Raw genomic sequence first — 20467 nt, 5'->3', positions numbered from 1 at the left:
AGAAAATGGACTCAAAAATAACAACAGTAAGAATTTGAAAATAAAGCAAAAGAGCTGTGTTCTAAAGCCCCATCAACAGAGTAAAATGGAAAACAAATTCTGTTTGAAGCTTAAAACCCCGTTTTGTATTGTCACTGAGTCTCAATGCTAAAATCTGTAAAATGGAGATGATGAGCATTACTGTGAAGAGTAAATAAAAACAAGCACAAAACATTTACCATAGTTGGAAGTAGGGTAGATACATTATAAAAGTATGCACTTTTAACATATTTCAAAGAGAAAAGAAGGCTGCGTTATTTTAAAGTTAAAAAAAAAAGGGCAAACTAGCAACACTCCAATTCAAAAACAAAACAAAACAACAAATAAGAAGCAAGCAAAAGAATAGGAAAAAAAGGGGAAAAAAAAAAGATGGTATAAAGTAAGTCTATTAGAATAAAAGGTGCCATTCATGAAAGCAACAAAATTACAAAAATATATATGAATAAACTCAGCAGGAAATACATAAGACTTGAATAGGAACTATAAAATCTTGCTGAAAAACATGAAAAAAACAAATAGGTGGATACCACATACTTTTAAGGCCAGGCTAAGTACGATAAAACTGTAAATTCTCAAATTAATCTATAAACTCAATATGATTTCAAATCAAAATGACAATAGGACATTTTTGTTGTTGTTGTCCCCCCCTTTTGAACCTACAATAACCTTCTAAAATTCATGTAGGCAAGAAAATGCACAAATAGTCAAGAAAATTTGGAAATAGAAAATTAATGAAATGAGACTTTCTATACACAGTAAAATTAACTGTAATATTACAATGATTAAACCAATCAGCATATATAAAAAGATCTCTCTTAAAAAAAAATCCAATGAAACAGAACAGAAAGCACCAGCATATAAAAGTTGTTATTTCAAATCAGTAGTGAAAAGATGACCTCTTCAAAACTGGCATTAGAACAAATTTGTAACTGGGTGCAGTAGTGCATGCCTCTAATCCCAATGACTCAGGAGGCTGAGGCAGGAGGATCACACATTCAAGGGCAGCCTCAGCAATTTAGTAAAACACTCTCTCAAAATGAAAATTAAAAGGGTTAGGGATGTAGTTCAGTGATAGAGTGTTCCTGGATTCAATCATCACTATCATCCAAGAAAAGCAACATTAGAACAAATTTTTTAAAAATAAGTTGTATCAGACCACTGATGACTAAATTTCATCAGATGACTAAATTAAATTACAGATGACTAAATTTCCAAATACCATACTTATTGAAAAGAAAATTACCTAAAAAGCTGCATAGGGCTGCAGTTGTGGTTCAGTGGTAGAGCACTTGCCTAGCATGTGTAAGGCACTAGGTTTGACTCTCAGCACCACATATAAAAAAAGGAGAGCTTCGATTACACAAAAATGAAAAACTCAAGATAAGCAACAGATTGGGAAATGAAGACAACTTTAAAAGACAAAATGTCAGCGTCCCATCAACAAATAAGAAAAATAATACAACAGAAAAATAGGCAAAAGACATGAAGAAAATTCAGAAGAAATAAAATGAATAATGTACATCAAATTGAAATTTTAATAAGAGTAATTAGGAAAGAGAAGGATATAAAAAGGATACAAGCAGGGAAAAGTCAAATTATCACTGTTTGCAGATATGATCCCATACTTAGAAATCCAAAAAGCTTCACCAGGCCTCTAATTAATGAACAAATTCAGCAAAGTAGCAGGATACAAAATCAACATACACAGATCAATAGCTTTTCTATGCACCCACAATGAATCTACTGAAAAAGAAATCAGGAAAACAATTCCATTCACAATAGCCTTAAAAAGAAGAAAAAAAAAATACCCTAGAAATAAATCTAACCAAGGCAGTAAAAGACCTTTACAATGAAAAGTTATAGAACACTGAAGAAAGAAATTGAAGAAGATAGTAGAAAATAGAAAAGACCGCCAACATTCATTCCTAGGCAGAATTGATACTGTTAAAATGACAATATTACCAAAAGTAATCACAGATTCAATGCAATGCCCATCAAAATGTCCATGAAATTCTTCACAGAACTAGAGAAAAACAGTCCTACAATTCATATGTAAGAATAAAAGATCAGATTAGCCAAAGTCATTCTAAAGATAAAGAGCAATGCTAGAGACATTACAACACCTGCTTTTAAATTTATACTACGGAGCTATGCTAACAAAAATAGCATGGTACTGGCATGAAAGCAGACACATAGACCAATGAATAGAAGACACAGCTACAGTCCTCTGATCCTTGACAAAGGGACCAAAAACATCCAATGGAGAAAAGACAGGCTTTTAAACAAAGGGTGCTATGAGAACTGGATATCGGTATATAAAAGAATGACACTAGATCCCTACACAAAAGTCAACTGAAAATGATTTAGGAATAACACTTTGTGGCTCAGTGGCAGAGTGCTTGCCAAGCATACATGAGGCACCGGGTGTGCTCTTCCGCAAATTAAAAATAAATAAAATAAAGGTATTATGTCTATCTACAACTAAAAATAAAAAATTTTAGGAATTAGACCAGAAAACTTTGAAACTGCTAGAAGAAAACAGGGTCAACATTCCAACATATAGGCATAGGCAATGACTTTCTCAGTAGGACTCCTAAAGCTCAGGAAATGAGGGGACAGTATCAAATTAAAGCTTCTGAATAGCAAAGGAAAAGAATAAGAGCATGAAGAGAGCCTAAAGAATGGGAGAACATCTGTCAGTTACTCTTCTGACAGGATTAATATCCAAAATATATAAAGAACCCAGAAAACTTACCACCATCCATGCTAATAATAATAAACCAACCAGTAAATGCTAAATAAACAGACACTTCTTAAAACAATACAAATAATAGATGAAAACAATGTTCAATATCTTTAGCATCAAGGAAATGCAAATCAAAACTACAGAGATGTCATCTCACTCCAGTTAGAATGGCAATCATAAAGAAAACAAATAATAATAAATGCTGCTGTGGATGTGGGGGAAAGGAACATTTATATACTCTTGGTGGGATTGTACATTAGTACAACCACTCCAGAGATTGGTATGGAGGTTCCTCAAAGGACTAGGAATTAAACTGTCATATGACCCAGATACACCACTTATTAGAATTTATCCAAAAAGAATCTGTTGGATAAATTCGAAGTGGTGTATCTGGGTCATATTAAAGTTAATATACTATAGTGATGCATGCATACCCATGTTTATAGCAGCACAATTCATAATAGCCAAATTATAGAACCAGCCCGGGTATCCATCGACAATGGATGAATAAAGAAAATGTGATACATATACACAAGGGAGTTTTATTCATACATAAAGAATGAAATTATATCATTTGTAGGAAAATGGATGAAACTGGAGAACATTGTGTTAAATGAAATAAGATTCAAAAACTCAAGTGGCATATATTTTCCCTCATACATGGAAGAGAAAAAAGTGGGGAAAAAGAGGTTAGGGAATCTCATGAAATTAGATCAGAGAGTAGAGGAAAGGGACCAGTATAAGACTTGAGAGAAAGGGAAGGTACTGTGAAGTGAAACTGACCAAAGAATGTACATGTATAAATGTCACAACAAATCCCACTATTATGTATTATTATAAAATACCAATAAAATTAATTTAAAGATAATGTATAAAAGCATACGTGTTAGAAAGTTACCATATTTTGCCATGCAACTGTCAAAAACTTAAAAGACAGATAACAAGCAATGAGAGCATAAGGAAAAAGCTTTACTCATATACTGCTTTTGAGAATGTAAGTTTTGAGGAGGACAGTATCAAACTTTAAAATGAGAATATCTTCATCCCTGTTTGCAAGTATATTAAATATAAGGATGCTCCTCCAATACTATTTAAAGTAGTGATTTAATGAACACAACTTCAAATGTTCATCAGGAAAAAAAAAAAAAAAGATTCAATGGGGATGGGATGTAACTCAGTGGTAGAGCTACTTGCCTAGCATGTGTGAGGTCCTGTGTTCAATTCCTAGCATAAAGATTAAATTATGCTACACTATATACCAACTACAAAGAAAGAGACTTGTTTATCTATCTGTCCATCTATCCTGGAATGAAAAGATGACCAAGAATGAAAAAAAAAAAAAATCAAGTTGAAGCACTGTGTAGAAACATGAACCCATCTACTGGAAAAATAAAAGGGTGTGTCCATGTGTGAATACATGTCTCTACATATAGATACATTGCGAGGGTAGCCCACACTGTTAACGAGGGTTGCCCCTATAAAAGTGGGAATGTGAGACTACAGGGGGATTTTTCCACTTCATGTTCTGTTTTAAATTTAACTTCAATACCTTGTCTTTGTGATCTGTAATTGGCCACTGATGACATTTTCTATCATCATTCTCAGTCACATTCCCACATTATTTAGTTGTCATGCATAGTACCTGCCACACAGAGCAGGTGCAAAATAAATTATGTTCAGTTAATTCTGGACATTCCACCTGGATGCCTCACAAGTACCCAGGACTCAAAATAAATTGTTTTGGCAATGAATTATCCTCTCCCACAAATATTTTCCTTCTGTATACCCTAGACTCTCTCAAACAAGAAATCTTTTTGAGTTTTCATACTCCCCTAATGGCAATAAGTCTCAAATTCATATCATTTCTACACCCTAAAATCTCACTGAATCATTCCTTCCTTCCATCTCCTTAGATTATTTCATAAGCTTCCAAATTAGGCTTATCCTCCACCAATCCATTTCCTATCCTGGTTCCAAGAGTGATCTTTCTAAAATGAATGTATCTCTCTTACTTAAAATCTTTACCAATGATAAAGTCCGAACTCTGTAGTGTGACAATCAAGGGTTTTCAGGATCTAGCACCTGAGAACTTTTTTAATTTTATTTCTCATCAGTGCCCACTTTATACTTTTTATTCTAATAGGGAATGAAAATGAGACTAACAACCAAACTGTCTTTAATTCCCCAATCTTATCAAGCAGTTATTTAAAGCCTGGAATGACATCATCATTCACCAGACAAACTTATTTATCTTTTGTTATGGCAAATGGAGAGGTCCTGGGGATTGAACCTAGAGCCTCATGCTTGCTAAGCATGTGCTTTACCACTGCACAAACCCCCACCCTACTTATCCTTTAAAAGTTGCAGGCTTGTCTTCCTCTAAGAAGCCTTCCTTCACCCAAACTTCTCTCCTATATGCAACCTGCAAGCTCCCCCACATCAAATTTAATCCTTTATAATTCTATGTAGTTACAATATACATGTAAGCTATAAATATGTATGTAAACACACGCAAGTATATATTTATCTCTCCCTCCACAAGTCTCTCAGATCCTCAAAGGCAGAGTCTTATATCGCCTACCTCTAAATTTTATCTGTGTCTAGGAGAGTCCATGGCCCTGAATTATAGTAGGTGTTCAACAATATTTACAAAACACAGTTCAAATAACCTCCAAGAACTAAACAAGATTGGAATTTTTAAAATTCATGTTTTAATCAGGCTCATGTCAGCCACTAAAAACAGACACTCAAGTTACCTTTAAAATGGGGCCTGGGCCTAAGCCAGGTGCAGTGGCACACGCTTGTAATCCCAGAGGCTTGGAAGGTTGTGGCAGGAGAACCACAAGTTCAAAGCCAGCCTGAGCAACTTAGTGAGGCCCTAAGCCAACTTAGTGAAACCCTGTCTTAAAATAAAAAAATAAAAAAACAAGCTGGGCGTATGGCTCAGTGGTTAAGCATTCTTGGGTTCAATCCTGGTACCAAAAAAAAAAAAGGGGGGGGGGGCTAGAGACCTAGGAGTTCTATTAGAAAGCTATCATGAACTAAAGACCTCAAGGGAGAATTTTCTGTACAGAACCCCTTCTTCCTTCTCAGCTTTTGTTTCTGTAGACCTCAAGTTTGCAAGGAGTCAATTCTGGCCTCACCTGCCTTTTTCTCCAACTCCAGCTTCAGGCCCCAGTGCTGACAAGGAATTTATCTCCATATTATTTCATTCAAATTTCTGATAGGGTTTCTTTTTTGCTCTCTTTCCTTCTCTCTTGTTCTCTTTTTTTAATTGGCAGTAAGCCACCGTGTCTCCCTCTGGTCAGGTTATGGATCAGCTGCCCTATGAGTGCTGTGCCAAAAACACTAGGACCAATCTGCTGCCATTCCCTCAACCCTTACCTCAAGATGCTGTTTTTATTTTCCCAGAATCATTACTAAAGCATAGTCCTAAAATAATTTTGCAACACTTCTCAAAACAAGTCTTGACAAGACTTGTTTACAGTGAGAAAAATCCTACATGCACTTTCACCAAACCAGCTATGGAGTCCAAATATGCAGAGTTAACAATCCTTTTTAAAATATTTTTTTAGTTGTTGATGGACCTTTATTTATTTACACGTGGTGCTGAGAATCAAACCCAGTGCCTCATACTTGCTAGGCAAGCATTCTACCACTGAGCTACTACATTCCAGCCCCCAGAGTTAACAATCTTAACTTGGGGATGCAGCTCAGTGGTAAAGCATCTACCTAGCATGAGTGAGGTCCTAGGTTTGACCTCCAGCACTACCAAAAAAAAAAAAAAAAAAAAAAAAATTGTTAACAACCCTTTTTGTTTCTAGATGCGCACAGAAAGTATCCTATGGATTGTTATCACTGTTCAACAACAGTGTTTTAAAAAGTTATTTGCAAAATTTCCCATACAGATATAATATAAAGAAATGAGCAGTTCAGACATTCTGTGGTTAAATGCTATCCCATAATATCAAAAAACTTTATATAAGGATATGCACATACAATAGCAATCTATCACTAACCAACAAAACCTGTTTCTCTTCCTCCAAACTAACACCACTAGGTAATGAGTGAAAAAGGTCACTCACTGAAAAGCTCCCATGTTGGGGAAAGAAGGGTGCTGGCCATGAGACAGGAACCCTTAGGTTGGTCTCCATAAAATCAGATTCTCAGTGCTATTAATCACCTGCTTGAAAACTAGGGGGAAAAATCAAATTAAATGTTTATTATATCTAGGAAGACATCACACTTTCACTAGGATCAAATTTAGCAGAATAAGAATACCATACATATTGTTGAAGGGAAAAGACAATTTATTCATTAAAAAAAATCTGGTTATTTCAAGATTCAACATTCACTGTAAAGAAATACTGTTAGAAGAGAGTAGGGGAAAAGTTAAATGATAATGCCTGTTCAAAAGATCCAATGGAAAAGAAAACCTTTTTAAATAAAATTGTCCTTATATTTCTTAGTATAAAGAGGAGATTTTGTATTTTAATAACAGGTAGGTGTTCTAGTTAGCCAACCTGTATACTCATTACCCTCCTTTGGTGACTCATTTTAGTTTCATAAAAATTGATGAACAGCTGACTATGTAATAGTATAACCATCAGTTTAGACTGTTGTTAATAAACATAATCTTAAAAGATCTAATATCAGAGGACAGAAATTTTTACAGTTCAGAGAGTGCTGATGTCTTAAAATAAAGGTACTATTAGGAGGCCTCTGTAGAATAAAAAGCATGAAAGGGCAAGGGGTTACTGTGTCTTTCCTTAGCAAAATTTTCTAGGTTTTAAAAGATAATGTTAGGGCTGGGGATGTAGCTCAGTGGTGGAGCCTAGAAGGTAGGAGGCCCTGGGTTCAATTCCTGTATCATTAAAAACAAAAACAAGTTAATTTGAATGTCTTGGAGAAATTTTAGTTAAAACAACTAAAAGGCTGTATGTCCTTAGTCTTTTCTTTTTTGTCACTGGATCAGTAAGTCAAGAAAGTATCTCTAGAACATCTATATTTAAGCACAGCAGACTGATTTCTTTCCAAAGGAGAAGCTGTACTGCAAATATAGCTCACTGGTAGTGCACTTGGCTGGCATGCAGGAGGCTGTGGGTTCAATCCCCAGTCCACCAAAATAAAACAGGGGGATGGAAACAAAGGAGACATTTACAATATTTTTCACTTATTATGTCTATTTACACTTATTAAATAAAAGTAGGAAAAATGAAAAAGCATTAATTTCTTTATCTTTCAGTGTCACTGGATGTCATAAAAATTTAGTAACTCAAGATTTTAGATTATTTAAAACCAAGAAGGTAACACAGAGAACTAAATAGCTTAACAGTCAAAACTTTAAAGGCACTGAAAGGACAGGAGACAGAGGTGATATGCACTTAATTTCTCATCTTTCTAATGAAAAGAATCAATAAATACAATCTGAAATGGATACGTCAAGAAGTGAAAGTACAACTTTGAAAGTAATAAATTTAACCTTTAGAAAAACTAGAAATAAACTGCCAGTAGTAGTAACCTGTGAAAGCTGAGGGGATGAAATGGGACACTTTTTATTTTACACTCTGTACAATTTGTACTTTTCCTACCATGTGCATGGTAAATCTAGTTTGCTGAACTGTCAATAATCATATACCTTAAAAAAAAAAAACTACATTCCTGCACCTAACAACTGGATTGTCAACCTTATAAAATGGAACATACTCCAAAATTAACTGTTTCATCTATCAAATTGTGAATTAGATCAATAAAAAAAAAGCAAAGGAAGTTTTTTTCTCATCTTATTAAATTGATGGGTGACCGTGAACCAAAATGGGCAACACAGCTACAAACATTAAAAAAAAACACACAAATTCATTGGTATTGTTTTTAAAATCAAAAACCTCTTTTACCTGTGTTTTAAAGTAAAAAAAGTTATGATACTGTCCAATATAACTCTTATAAACTACTGAATGCAGTCAACCTTTACAAAAGACAGAGGCTTCATAATTTAAAATAAACTAGTATATCCTTACATTTAATGAATAAGACATATGGGGATTATATTTTCTTTGAAATCAAAACAAGAGAGGCAGTTTGAAAGTTTGCTATCTTCACTGATCCTCTCAGGAATGTAAAAGTATGCACTGCAGTTTCAATCTTGTAGTCCTTGAGTTTTTGGTTTTTGTTTTCCTTAAGCAACTTATTTCTGCCTAGACAAGCAGTAACCTGGGCCAAAGTAGTAGGGTTTTCTGTTAATCCTTGGTCTCAAACTTTGTGCTCACACTCACCTTTCACCTTATTAATGCTCCTAAACATAATTATCTCCAAGAAATTCAAACCACAGCTGAATTCAAAGGAGGGGAGGACTGTGCGTCACTGATGACAGAATGTGATTTAACACGATGATCTCAGGATTATTTGTTAATCAAAGTCCTTACAGCTTAGGTAATAATATGAGGAAAGACCACAGAATTTAAAGCTGTGCCTCTTCCTCTTCTCACCTTACAGTATCTCACCCTATCAGATGGTCCTTAAAACAATACCAACAAAGAAGGGTCCACAAAATTTTCATTACACATTTGCACTTATCTTGACAACATAATACCTAATGCACATCCTTGAAAACGCCACCAACTTTACTCCTAAGTATGACTCCTATATCTAACATACTGGTCTGACCATAGCCTAGGTGCACTCTATGAATTCTTCCTCGGCAAAGATAACCCTGACTTAGAAAACCAGAGGCTTTAGGCCTGCTGGGAATCGAAAGGGCCAGCAACTGAAACAGTCCTGTCTTCTAAACCCTGAGCAAACTGAGGTTACCTGAGACGTGACTAGGAATCTTCAACTCTCAACCCCAAATACACCTAAACGAACGACATAAGGCCCTCGCAAATCTCTCAGCAGGAGAGCGTCTCGTCCCCATCAGGTGCACACACTCTGTACCAAGGCTCCTTTTCTCGGACTCCACTCCGTCGCGCAAGCCCCCGGCTCCCCAGGCCCGGCCCCACACCTGGGGTACCTACAATCTGGTGCCGAGTTGCTCCTCCCCCGATCACTTCGTCACCAACCCCCACCCGGAGCCGCCCGCCCGCCCGGCCCAACCCACCCACGACACCTCCAGCCCCTCACCCTTCCCTCCTCTAGGCCAAGCCGAGTTGGCCTTTCCTCTTGCTCCCACCCACACCCCTGCTCCGAGACACTCACCCGCGGTAGTAGGCTTTCACTCGGACCTGATGAGAATGGTCCCCGCTGCCGCCGCCCGCGACCGTATGGGACATGGTGCTGCTGTCCCTCTGGGTCGGCATCTCCTCAGTGCCCCGCCTGGACGCCGGCGGCCGAGGGTGCGGGGGGCGCGCCGGGCGCCGCTGTGCACTCCGCCGCCCGAGCCGGTAAGAGAGCGGCTGCCGCTTGCTCACCTACCTGCGTTCCTCGCCCGCGGCGCCGACCCAAGGGTCGCCTCTCCCGGGCAGCCGGAACCCCGCGGCTCCTCCCACCGCCCGCGGCCGCAGCCGCCTCCACCGCCGCCCGGGCCCAGCACGCCTCCCCGCCGCCGCCCCTCCCACCTCGCGGGCTCCCAAGGCCCACATTCCCGGGGAGGGCGGGCGCAACCATCAGACCAGTTCAAGGAGCCTCCGTGCCGGGCCGAACCATCCTTGAGGGGGCAGCAAAAGGAACCGAGCCAATTGGAGCCGCTAGCCATGGCACCAAACCTTCCGGAATCACGCCTTCCATGGGAGCCGTAGTAGATAATTCAGGATTATCGTTCTGTAAAAAGCCTCTTCCCTTCAGGAAACATGGTGGGGGGCAAATACTATAGCCTCTCACCCCAGTTCCCAACTTGGTCGCGCCCACGGCCTGCCTTCTTGGTACCTGGGATAGGTTTGTCGTGCGGGTTTCTGGGACTTGGAGTCCGGGTGGGATTCTGGGACTTGTTCCTTACGTGTGGTGTGCCGCGCCTTCTTGCTGATAGTCTGACTCTCTGGCTCCCCCGGGCGCTGTGGGCGTGGAGATCCTATATACAACTTGGGCATCTGAGGGCACTGAAAATCACTGGGATTCGTCAGGATCCAAACTTTGTTCTCTGATGAATTCTCCTTTCCAATTACTTAAATCACCTAAATGACAGTGCTTCTTTTGGGGAACGTTTGGTTTCCTGCTCTGCATAGCCTCTTTTATGGTATTTAATATGTAACAAACGTATTAATGAATGTAATAAATGGAGAAACAAATAGAAGATACGTTGGAAAGCAAACTTTTCTTCCTTCTCGGCCCCCACAGTTGGACCCCTGTGCACTGTCATTGGGTGGAATAGATGCACAATAAATACTTAACCAACCAACATTTGTTCTATGGACACTGGCTAACCAAGGATTAGATATTGTCGAATTTTATGGTGGTTTTTTGTTTTTGTTTTTGTACTGGGGATTGAATCCAGGGGCATACTACCACTGAACTACATACCCAGTCCTTTTTCTTTTGAGATAGTGTCTCGGTAAGTTGCCCAGACTGGCCTAGAACTTGCAATCCTCCTGCCTCAGCCCACGGAATTGCTGGGATCAGCCGTGTGCCACCACGCCTGGTTTTAACCAAGAATTAGAAAGAATCTGCGCTTGTAACCTACTCTCTCATTTTCCTCGAGTCTTGGCTCTGTCACAAAACATACTACAGTTGCTGGTGGCATGAATCCAGGCTCTGAGACAGTCCTGGAACCAAAACGTGCCAAGAGTTGGAATAATCAGCCAGGCACAGTGGTCCACACCTGTAATCCCAGCGACTGAAGAAGCTGAGGCAGGAGGATAGCAAGTTCAAAGAGAGTCTCAGCAACTTAGCCATATTCTATCTCAAAATAAAAATAAAAGGGCTGGGGATGTAGCTCAATGATTAAGCGCCTCCGGGTTCAATCCTGGTTTAATAAAAAAAAAAAAAAAAAAGAATAATCAAAAAAAATAGCTTTCTTTTTTTTTTAAGATTTTTTAGTTGTTGATGGACCTTTATTCATTTATTTATTTATTTATATGTGGTGCCAAGAATCGAACTCAGTGCCTCACACATGTCAGGCCAGCACTCTGCAACTGAGCCACAACCCCAACCCAGAAATAGCTTTCTTTACAACAATAAATTGGGCTTGGGAGTTGATTCATCAGAGTTATGAGTAACACTTAGCTTTTTTTTTTTTTTTTTTTTTTTTTTTTTTGCAGTGCTGGGGATTGAACCCAGGGCCTTAAGTGCTTATGAGGTAAGCACTCTACCAACTGAGCTATATCCCCAGCCCAACACTTAGCTTCTTATGACATTCTCCAACTGCTACAAACCTGCATTATATGTTTTTAATGAAAATTCCAAGAACCAGGGATGTAGTTCAGTGATAGAACATGCAACGTGAGGCCCTGGGTTCAATCTCTAGTACCGCATTAAAAGAAAAAATTTCTGACAATTGGAGACCTGCATGATATGTTAAATATAGATCTCAGATTATTGGAGAATTTGATATGTGCAAAATCTGAGTACATGCCTTAGGGAAAAAACCCTAAAGTCATGTAAGGAATGAACATTAATAAAGAAATGAAAGGTGTAAGAAATGTTTTTTCATCCTTATTCCTTAGCACTTTTGAAAAATCCTTCATTTGCCTCATAGCACACACATTGAAGGCAACATTACCAAAGGAGGTTTTCTGTTTACTTTGTTCTCTAGAAGAATCTGTAAATATTTATAATTCACATCAATAACTGCCATGTATAAATAAGTTCTCCTTTTCTTAAAGATGAAAGCTTTTAAAAGCAGGGTGTGGTGGCACATGACTGTAGTCCCAGCTACTTGGGAGGTTGAGGTTAAAGGATCACTTGAGCCCATGAGTTGGAAACCAGCCTGGGCAACATAGTGCCTGTTAAAGAGAGAGAGAGAGAGAGAGAGAGAGAGAGAGAGAGAGAGAGAGAGAGAGGAGGGAACATATGTGACAGAAGAGTTTTCTGCTGTGATAACCAGGGAAAGCATGGCATTAAAATTTTTAAATAGCTTTATTGAGAAATAATCAATAGTTTTTAATATATTCACAAAGTTGTACAACCATCACCTATCTAAATTCCAAATATGTGCATCACCTCAAAAAGAAACTGCATATCCATTAGTAGTTACTGACCATTCTTCTCAGCTTCTAGCAAACACATTTAATATCTTGTGTTGCTATGGATTTTCCTACTCTGGACATTTATAAATGGTATCATGTAGTATGTGACATTTGTGTGTGTGTTTGTGGTACCAGGGATTGAACTCAGGGGCACTTAAGGGGTACTTAACCACTGAGCAACATCCCCAGCCCTTTTCTATATTTTATTTAGAGACAGGATTTCGCTAAATTACTTAGGGCCTCTCTAAGTTGCTGAGGCTGGCTTTGAACTTGCAATCCTCCTGTCTCAGTCTCCCGAGCTGCTGGGATTACAGGTGTGTGCCACCACACCCAGCTAGTATGTTGCTTTTTTTGTGTCTGATTTCTTTCACTTTGTTTAATGTCTTTGAGATTTCCTCCATGTTGTATCATACATCAGTACTTCATTCTTTTTATATAGTTAAATAATATTTAACCAAAAAGATGTTAATGCTACTATGAACATTCATGTACAAGTTTTTGTGTAGACATAGTTTTTCATTCTCTTGGGCATATACCTAAGGGTAGTTGCTGAGTCATATGGTAACTATGTTTAGCATTCTGAGGGAATGCCAAACTGTGTTCCAATGTGGCTGCACTATTTTACATTCCACAAGCTTTGTTGCTAAGGGTCTTGCTATAGTTACTGAATTCAGTTTCCTAATATTTTGTTTAGGGACTTTGCATCCATACTCAAGAGATTGGTTGAGTCGTTTTCTTATGTCTTTGATTTTGATTATCAGTTTAATACTGTCATTATAGAATTGGTAGGAAAATGTTCCCTCTTCTTATATTATTTGTAATAGTTTTTGAGAAATTAGTGTTAATTCTTCTTTAGATGTTTGATAAAATATACCAGTGAAGCCATCCAGGCCTCACTTTTTTTCTTTAAAAGAAGATTTTAGGTGACTAATTCAACTTCTTTACTTGTTATAGGTTTTTTATATTTTTAATTTTTTTCTTGGGTCAGTTTTGGAAGTTACACATCCATCTAGGAATTTGTTCATTTCATCTAATTTCTTCATACAGAATTGTTGATAGTATTCCATTAATAATTCTTTTATTTCTGTAAGGTTGGTAGTTATAGTTTTTCTTTCATTTCTGACTTTGTTAACTTAAGCGCTCCCCCTCATTTTTCCCCTTGGTCAGTTGAGTTAATCTGTTAAATTTTGTTGATCTTTTCAAAGAAACAAATTTTGCTTTTATTGCTTTCTCTCTTGTTTTCAGTTCTGCATTTCATCAATTTCCACTGTAATCTTTATCATTTTCCTCCATTTAATTGCTTTAGGCTTACTCTTTTTCCAGCTTATCTAGGTGGAAATTCAAGTTACTGATTTGAGATTGTTTTTGCTTACAGTTGTCAAAGGAAATACTCCAAACATGTCTTTTACTGCACCACATCAGTTTTGGTATTTTCATTTTTATCCATTTTATGACATTTCTATTTCTCTCTTGATTTCTTCTTTTTAGAACTGTGTTGTCCACATGCTTGTGAATTTCCCAAATTTTCTTCCATTATTGATGTCTAAATTCATTCCATTGTGTTCAGAGGACATGCTGTTTTAGTCAGCTTTTTCGCTGCTTGACCAAAAAACCTGACAAGAACAATTTTAGAGGAGAAGTTTATAGGGAGGCTCAAAGCAGTTTCAGAGATCTCAGTCCTTAGATGGCTGACTTCATTGCTCTGGGCCCAAGGTAAGGCAGGACATCATGACAAAAGAGTGTGGCAGAGGAAAGCAGCTCAGGACATGGCACCAAGAAGCAGAGAGAGAGAGAGAGAGAGAGCGTACAAGAGAGAGAGAGACTCTCCTTACCATTGCCCAAAGACACACCCCCCAATAACCCACCTCCTCCAGCCACAGTCTTCCTGCCTAAAGCTTCCAGCCAATTAATCCCTATCAGTAGATTAACACATTGATTAGGTTAAGGCTCTCATAATCCAATCATTTTACCTCTGAACTTTCTTGCATTGTGTCACACATGAGCTTTTGGGAGACACTGAGTATTGAAACTATAACATATGCTTTTTATTATTTTGATTCTTTTAACTTTATTGAAGCTTGGTTATTGTTAGCATATTTCCATGAGTATTTAAGAATGTGTTTTCAGCTGTTATTAGGTAGAATATCCTTTAGATATCTATTAGGTCTAGCTGGTTTGTTGTGTTTTCAAGTATTCTCTATCTTTATTGGCTTACTGCCAATAATACTTGTTCTATCCCATAATTAAAGTGAGATGTTACAATCTCCAATAGTTGAATAGTTCAGTTTCTCCCTTCAATTCTGTTAATTTTTGCTTCATGTATTTTGGGGTTATGCTATTATAAGGTTTATATGTGTTTTAATTTTATATAATTCCAAGGAATTAACATTTTCATTATAAAATGTCCCTCTTGATTTCTAGTTGTTTTTAAAGTCTATCTTTCCTGACATTAATATAGCCACTTCAGCTCCTTGAGGTTACTATTTACATGGTATATTTTCCCCCGTCCTTTTATTTATCATCTGTTTATATCTTTGGATCTAAAGCATACATCCTATACATGACACATTGTTGTTGGAATTTGTTATCCAACCTGACAATCTATGCCTATGCCTTTTGATTATTAATTCACTTTTAATGTACCAGTATGGTTGGATTTATATCTTTTTTTTTTTTTTTTTTTTGTACTGGGGATTGAATTCAGAGGCTCTACCACTGAGCTACCTCCCAGCCTTTTTCTTTTTTAAATTTTGGGACAGGGTCTCACTAAATTGCCAAGGCTGGCCTCAAATTTGTGATCCCCCTATCTCACGCTCCTAAGTAGCTAGAATTATAGGCTATGCCCCCACAACATACACTCTGCATTTTCTTTGTTTTCTATATGTCTCGTGTCTTTTTTGTTGTTGTTTTCTTTGTTTTCTATATGTCTTGTGTCTTTTTTGTTGTTGTTGTTTTGGTGGTGCTGGGAATTGAACCCAGGAACTTGTGCTTGCAAGGTAAGCACCCTACCAACTGAGCTATATCCCCAGACCCCTTGTTGTTCTTTTATTACTTCTTTACTGAATTTTTTTTTAAAGTATTTTTGTTTTAGTTGTAGGTGGACACGATACCTTTATTTTATTTTTATGTGGTGCTGAGGATCGAACCCAGGGCCTCACACATACTAGGCAAGTGCTCTACCACTGAGCCACAACCCCAGTCCTTTACTGAATTCTTTTACAACGATTGTGTTCAAATGGAATATTTAAACTCCATCAGTGACTTCCTAAATACATTGAGTTCTTTTCTTTTTCCGGGGAGTACTGGGGATGGAACCCATAGGCACTTTACATCTCTGGCTCTTTCTATTTTGAGACAGGGTCTCCCTCAATTGCTGAGGCCGTCTTTGAACTTGTGATTCTCCTGCCTCAGCTTCTGAGTTACTAGGATTATATGCATCTGCCACCCTACCTGGATTTTTGTTTTGTTTTGTTTTTGGTACTGGAGAATTGAACCCAGGGGTGCTTTACCACTGAGCTGCATCCCAGCCCTTTTTATTTTTTGAGATAGGGTCTTGCTAAATTGCTTAGGACTTCATTAAGTGCTGAGGCTTGCCTCAAACTTGCAACCCCCCTGCCTCAGCCTCCTGAGTTGCTGGGATTATAGTACGTATGCACCACCCCATCTAGCTAGCTCTTGAGTTATTTTCTTAGTAGTTGCTCTAGGGTTTAATATTACCATTTAAATTTTTTTTAATTTAAAATTTAAAATTTATCACTTCTACCTCATATGTATAATAACTTCATTCCCATATGAAGGAACAGTTACATAGAAACATTCCTTTGTAACTCCTCATAGTTTGATGATGTTCTGTAATACACATAGCATATATATTTATTAAAAACCAAACAATTAATTATTATAATTATCTGCATAATTTTATGTCTTTTAAGGACCTTGAAGCAAGAAAAGAGAACAAGTGTTCTCTGGGTGTGTCTGGGTGTGTGTTTCTTTACATTTATTCTACTTATGAGTTTCTTGGATGCTTGTTTGTATTATACTTTTTCATCAAATTTGTGGAGTTGTAACTATTATTTATTTAGGTACTCTTTTTTCTTCTCTTTCTTCTGTTTCTCATTCATGGGTTGCTGCATATAGTGCTATCCCACATTTCTGAGGCTCCCCACACCGTTTTTCAGATTATATCATCTCCACTGATCTATCTTCAACTTCTCTGGTTCTGTTGTGTCAGTTCAAGCCTTGTGTTGGTCCCTTAGGCAAATTTTTCTTTTATGTACTTTTCAACTCTAGATTTTCAATTTGGTTATTTTTGTTTTGTTTTGGGTACCAGGTGCACTGTACCGAATCCCCAGTCTTTTTTTTTTTTTTTTTTTTTGTTACTGTTTCAAATTATATATTTTCATTGTTCCATCTTGGATACAGAAGGCTGGTTGTCATGATGGTTGTTTGTTTGGTGACTTGGCTAGACTAGTTTAGCAAAGTCATTTTGCCTACAGTATACACACTCCACAGTGTCACTCTCCCTGCCCACCCTGCCCCACTGCCTTTCCAGGGATGATAGCTGTAATAGTAGTGGGTTCTCTTTGTTACCCTCATCTCCCTAAGTTTTAGATGATTTGCCTTTGTTGATACCACTCCCTGCTAATTACTAACTGACCACTCCAGTGTTTTTTTGTTTGTTTGTTTGTTTTTAATATTTTGTTTTAATTGTAGGTGGACACAATACCTTTATTTTATTTTTACGTGGTGCTGAGGATTGAACCCAGGGCCTCACACACACTAGGCGAGCAGTCTACCACTGAGCCACCATCCCAGTCCACTCCAGTGTTTTTGTTTGTTTGTTTGTGGTGCTGGGGATTGAACCCAGGATCTCACACATGCTAAGCAAGTGCCCTGCTACTGAGCTAAACTCCCAGCCTTGCTCTAGTATTTTTGATAATACCCTGAGGGATAAATCGTTCTCTATTATGATCATAGTCATTTTTTATTTATAATTTTCACCAGGTGTGGTTGTTTTCACTGGGGAGAATGTCCACAGAGTTCCTCATTCTGGAAGTACTTGGAGGTGTTTTTTGTTTTGTTTTGTTTTGTTTTGTTTTGTTTCAGTGCTGGGGATTGAACCCATGGCTTCACATATGCCAGGCAAGTGCTCTACCACTGAGCTGCACCTCTAATTCTCTGACACTAATTTTTAAAGTCAATGTGATGCAGTTGAAATAGATATAAGGTACAGTAATGCATGCAGGACAACTGGAATACAGAAATGTTATTTTTAGTAACAAAATACTGGGAACTAATGAGCCATCTCTTTAATGAAAACAATAAAAAACAAAAACAGAACCCTGTAAAAAGGTTTAAAAGAAACCTAGTAGTCCCATGTTCAGGAAATATGGCTTTCCTTCTGAAGACTTGGCTGCTTTAATGAGAAAATGGCTAATCAGAAGGGGTTGACCGTTTTATTCGGTCAGCATTAGCCTTACCAGTTGTGCCTTTCGGGCAGGATCAAATAAGAAAATTCATTTGCCGCGTTCTTTTTATCATTTAAAACTCTTGCCACTGACTCTGCAATGCCTGTATCTCAATGAAAATCTAATAAGAGAAAATGAAGGCAATGGTAGATAGTGTGTACAAGACTCCCAGCCCACTTTTCTTTCTGTTGAACTTAAAATCATGCTTACTAATGTGCTCCACTTTGCAGAAGCCTGTCCCCCTTAGCTAACTTCACTGGTTTCACTGAGCCTGTGATATTGTCATTCAAAGGAGAGAAAAGTGTTCCAGCTAGAAATCCTGATCATTGAAGGGATTTTGTGCCCTCATGGAGATAAACATTGGGCAGTGGATAAAGTTTTACTTGCCTTTGGTTCAGTGTAATACTGTTAATAGGAGAAAACTAATTAATGCTAATTTACATAGGCTTAAGAGATCTTATGCATTTTTTGCCAACAATCTGTGTTTTGTGATCATTTAGAGGGCTTGTCCCAATGTGGAGCAAATAACGTATTTGGAAAATGGTGAATGAGGGAATAAATAATAGGCACAGATTCTGTATGATCATTTTCCTAGTATCATACTGTTTTACTTAACCTATGAAAGCAGAAGTAATGACCAAAAATGACCAAAACTCCTGATTGGAATCAGACAGCAGAGGTAAATGAGAGAATTTAGTTTTTATTCTGTTAATTAATCTTACTGAGTTAGCATAGTTAGCTGATGTCCCCTTCACGTTCCTGTTTCCTTTTCTCCTTCCTACCCATCCCCTATCCCCTTCACTCTGTTGACATTGCCAGCTTTATCTCCAGTTAATCTCTGGGTTCTCCCTTCACTCCAGCCACATGGGTTGATTTATACTATAGTTCCCTAATCTCACTCCCACACTACAGATAATGACATACAGCAGACTGAGGCTTAATCCAGTTTGCCTTTGAAATATAATTGCTTTATTTTGATTTTTAAATAATTCAAAAAAATTAATGTTGTGCCAAGCGTGGTGGCACATGCCCATAATCCCAACAACTCAGGAGGCTAAGGCAGGAGGATCACAAGTTTGAGGTCAACCTCGGCAACTTAGTGAGACCTTGTTTCAATATAAAAATAAAAATTACTGGGGATGTGGCTCAGTGGTTAAGTGTCCACCCCCCCAAAAAAAGTTGTATGTTCCCTGACAAAGGAAGTGCATGTATTGATGCCAGGATATCTATCCCATCTATTATCCTCTGGTTATTCTGAAATGCCCTCTCTCAAATCCAGTCCCCACCATCCCTGCCTGACTTCCCTGTTTCTTTTCTGGACATTATAAACTCCTCTCTGCCACATAGGCTGTTAGGTATCCATTCTTTTCACTCTTCTTCCTCTGTACTCCTGCTCTACAGTTTATATGTTGGTTACTACACATATCGCACAGTATCATACTACTTTAATTCTATTTTGACATGTTTTCAAGGCTGGGATTGTGATTAGTTCATCTCTGTGTCCCCTGTACCTAGCACCTAGTAGGTGCTCAATAACATCTGTTGACACTGAACAGTACTACTTTGCTTCATGTTCCTATGTAAAAGACAAGGGTAAGAAAAAATTCTTTACTTGTTAAGAACTTCCTGAGGTTGGATTAATTATTTAATTCCTAAAATGGAAAATTATGGGTGTTAGGGTTAGATATGAAGTGTTCCCCCAAAAGCTCATGTGTAAGATAATGCAAGAAAGTTTAAAGATGAAATGATTGGGTTATGATAGTTTTAACCCAATCACTGCATTAATCCTCTGAGGGATTATATGAGTGGTAACAGTAGTCAGATAGGTTGTGGCTGGAGGAGCAGCGTCAATGGGGGTGTGCCATTGGGGTTTTATATTTTGTCTTTGGTGAGGGGAGCACTCTCTCTCTCTCTCTGCTTTCTGGTGCTATGTCCTAAGCTGCTTTCCTCCACCACACTCTTCCGCCATGATGTTCTGCCTCATCTTGGACCCAGAGCAATAGAGTTGACTATAGACTGAGACCTCTGAAACTGAGAACCAAATAAACTTTTCCTCCTCTAAAATTGTTCTCGTTAGGTCATTTGGTCCCAGCAGCAAAAAA

At 38.0% G+C, this 20467-nt stretch overlaps 1 protein-coding gene across 3 annotated transcripts in view; it reads right to left on the bottom strand.

The window, feature by feature from the left end:
* The window catches only part of Prkci (protein kinase C iota), a 76746-nt gene extending 66453 nt beyond the window's left edge, over window positions 1-10293 (bottom strand). The window contains exon 1 of one of the 3 annotated variants that reach the window (XM_047564276.1): window positions 9977-10293. In XM_047564276.1, the coding sequence (XP_047420232.1) occupies window positions 9977-10077 (101 nt within the window). In that variant the 5' untranslated portion in view covers window positions 10078-10293. Of the gene's footprint in view, window positions 1-9592; window positions 9743-9976 lie in introns of those variants that run through there. The other 2 variants (XM_047564277.1, XM_047564278.1) reach the window with 2 other exon arrangements.
* Window positions 10294-20467: the final 10174 nt, after the last annotated feature.

This window comes from Sciurus carolinensis, chromosome 9 (genome assembly GCF_902686445.1).
Source record: "Sciurus carolinensis chromosome 9, mSciCar1.2, whole genome shotgun sequence".
Lineage (NCBI taxonomy): Eukaryota > Metazoa > Chordata > Mammalia > Rodentia > Sciuridae > Sciurus > Sciurus carolinensis.
Note: the sequence above shows the minus strand (reverse complement) of the source record. Positions and strands in the feature narration are given on the sequence as shown.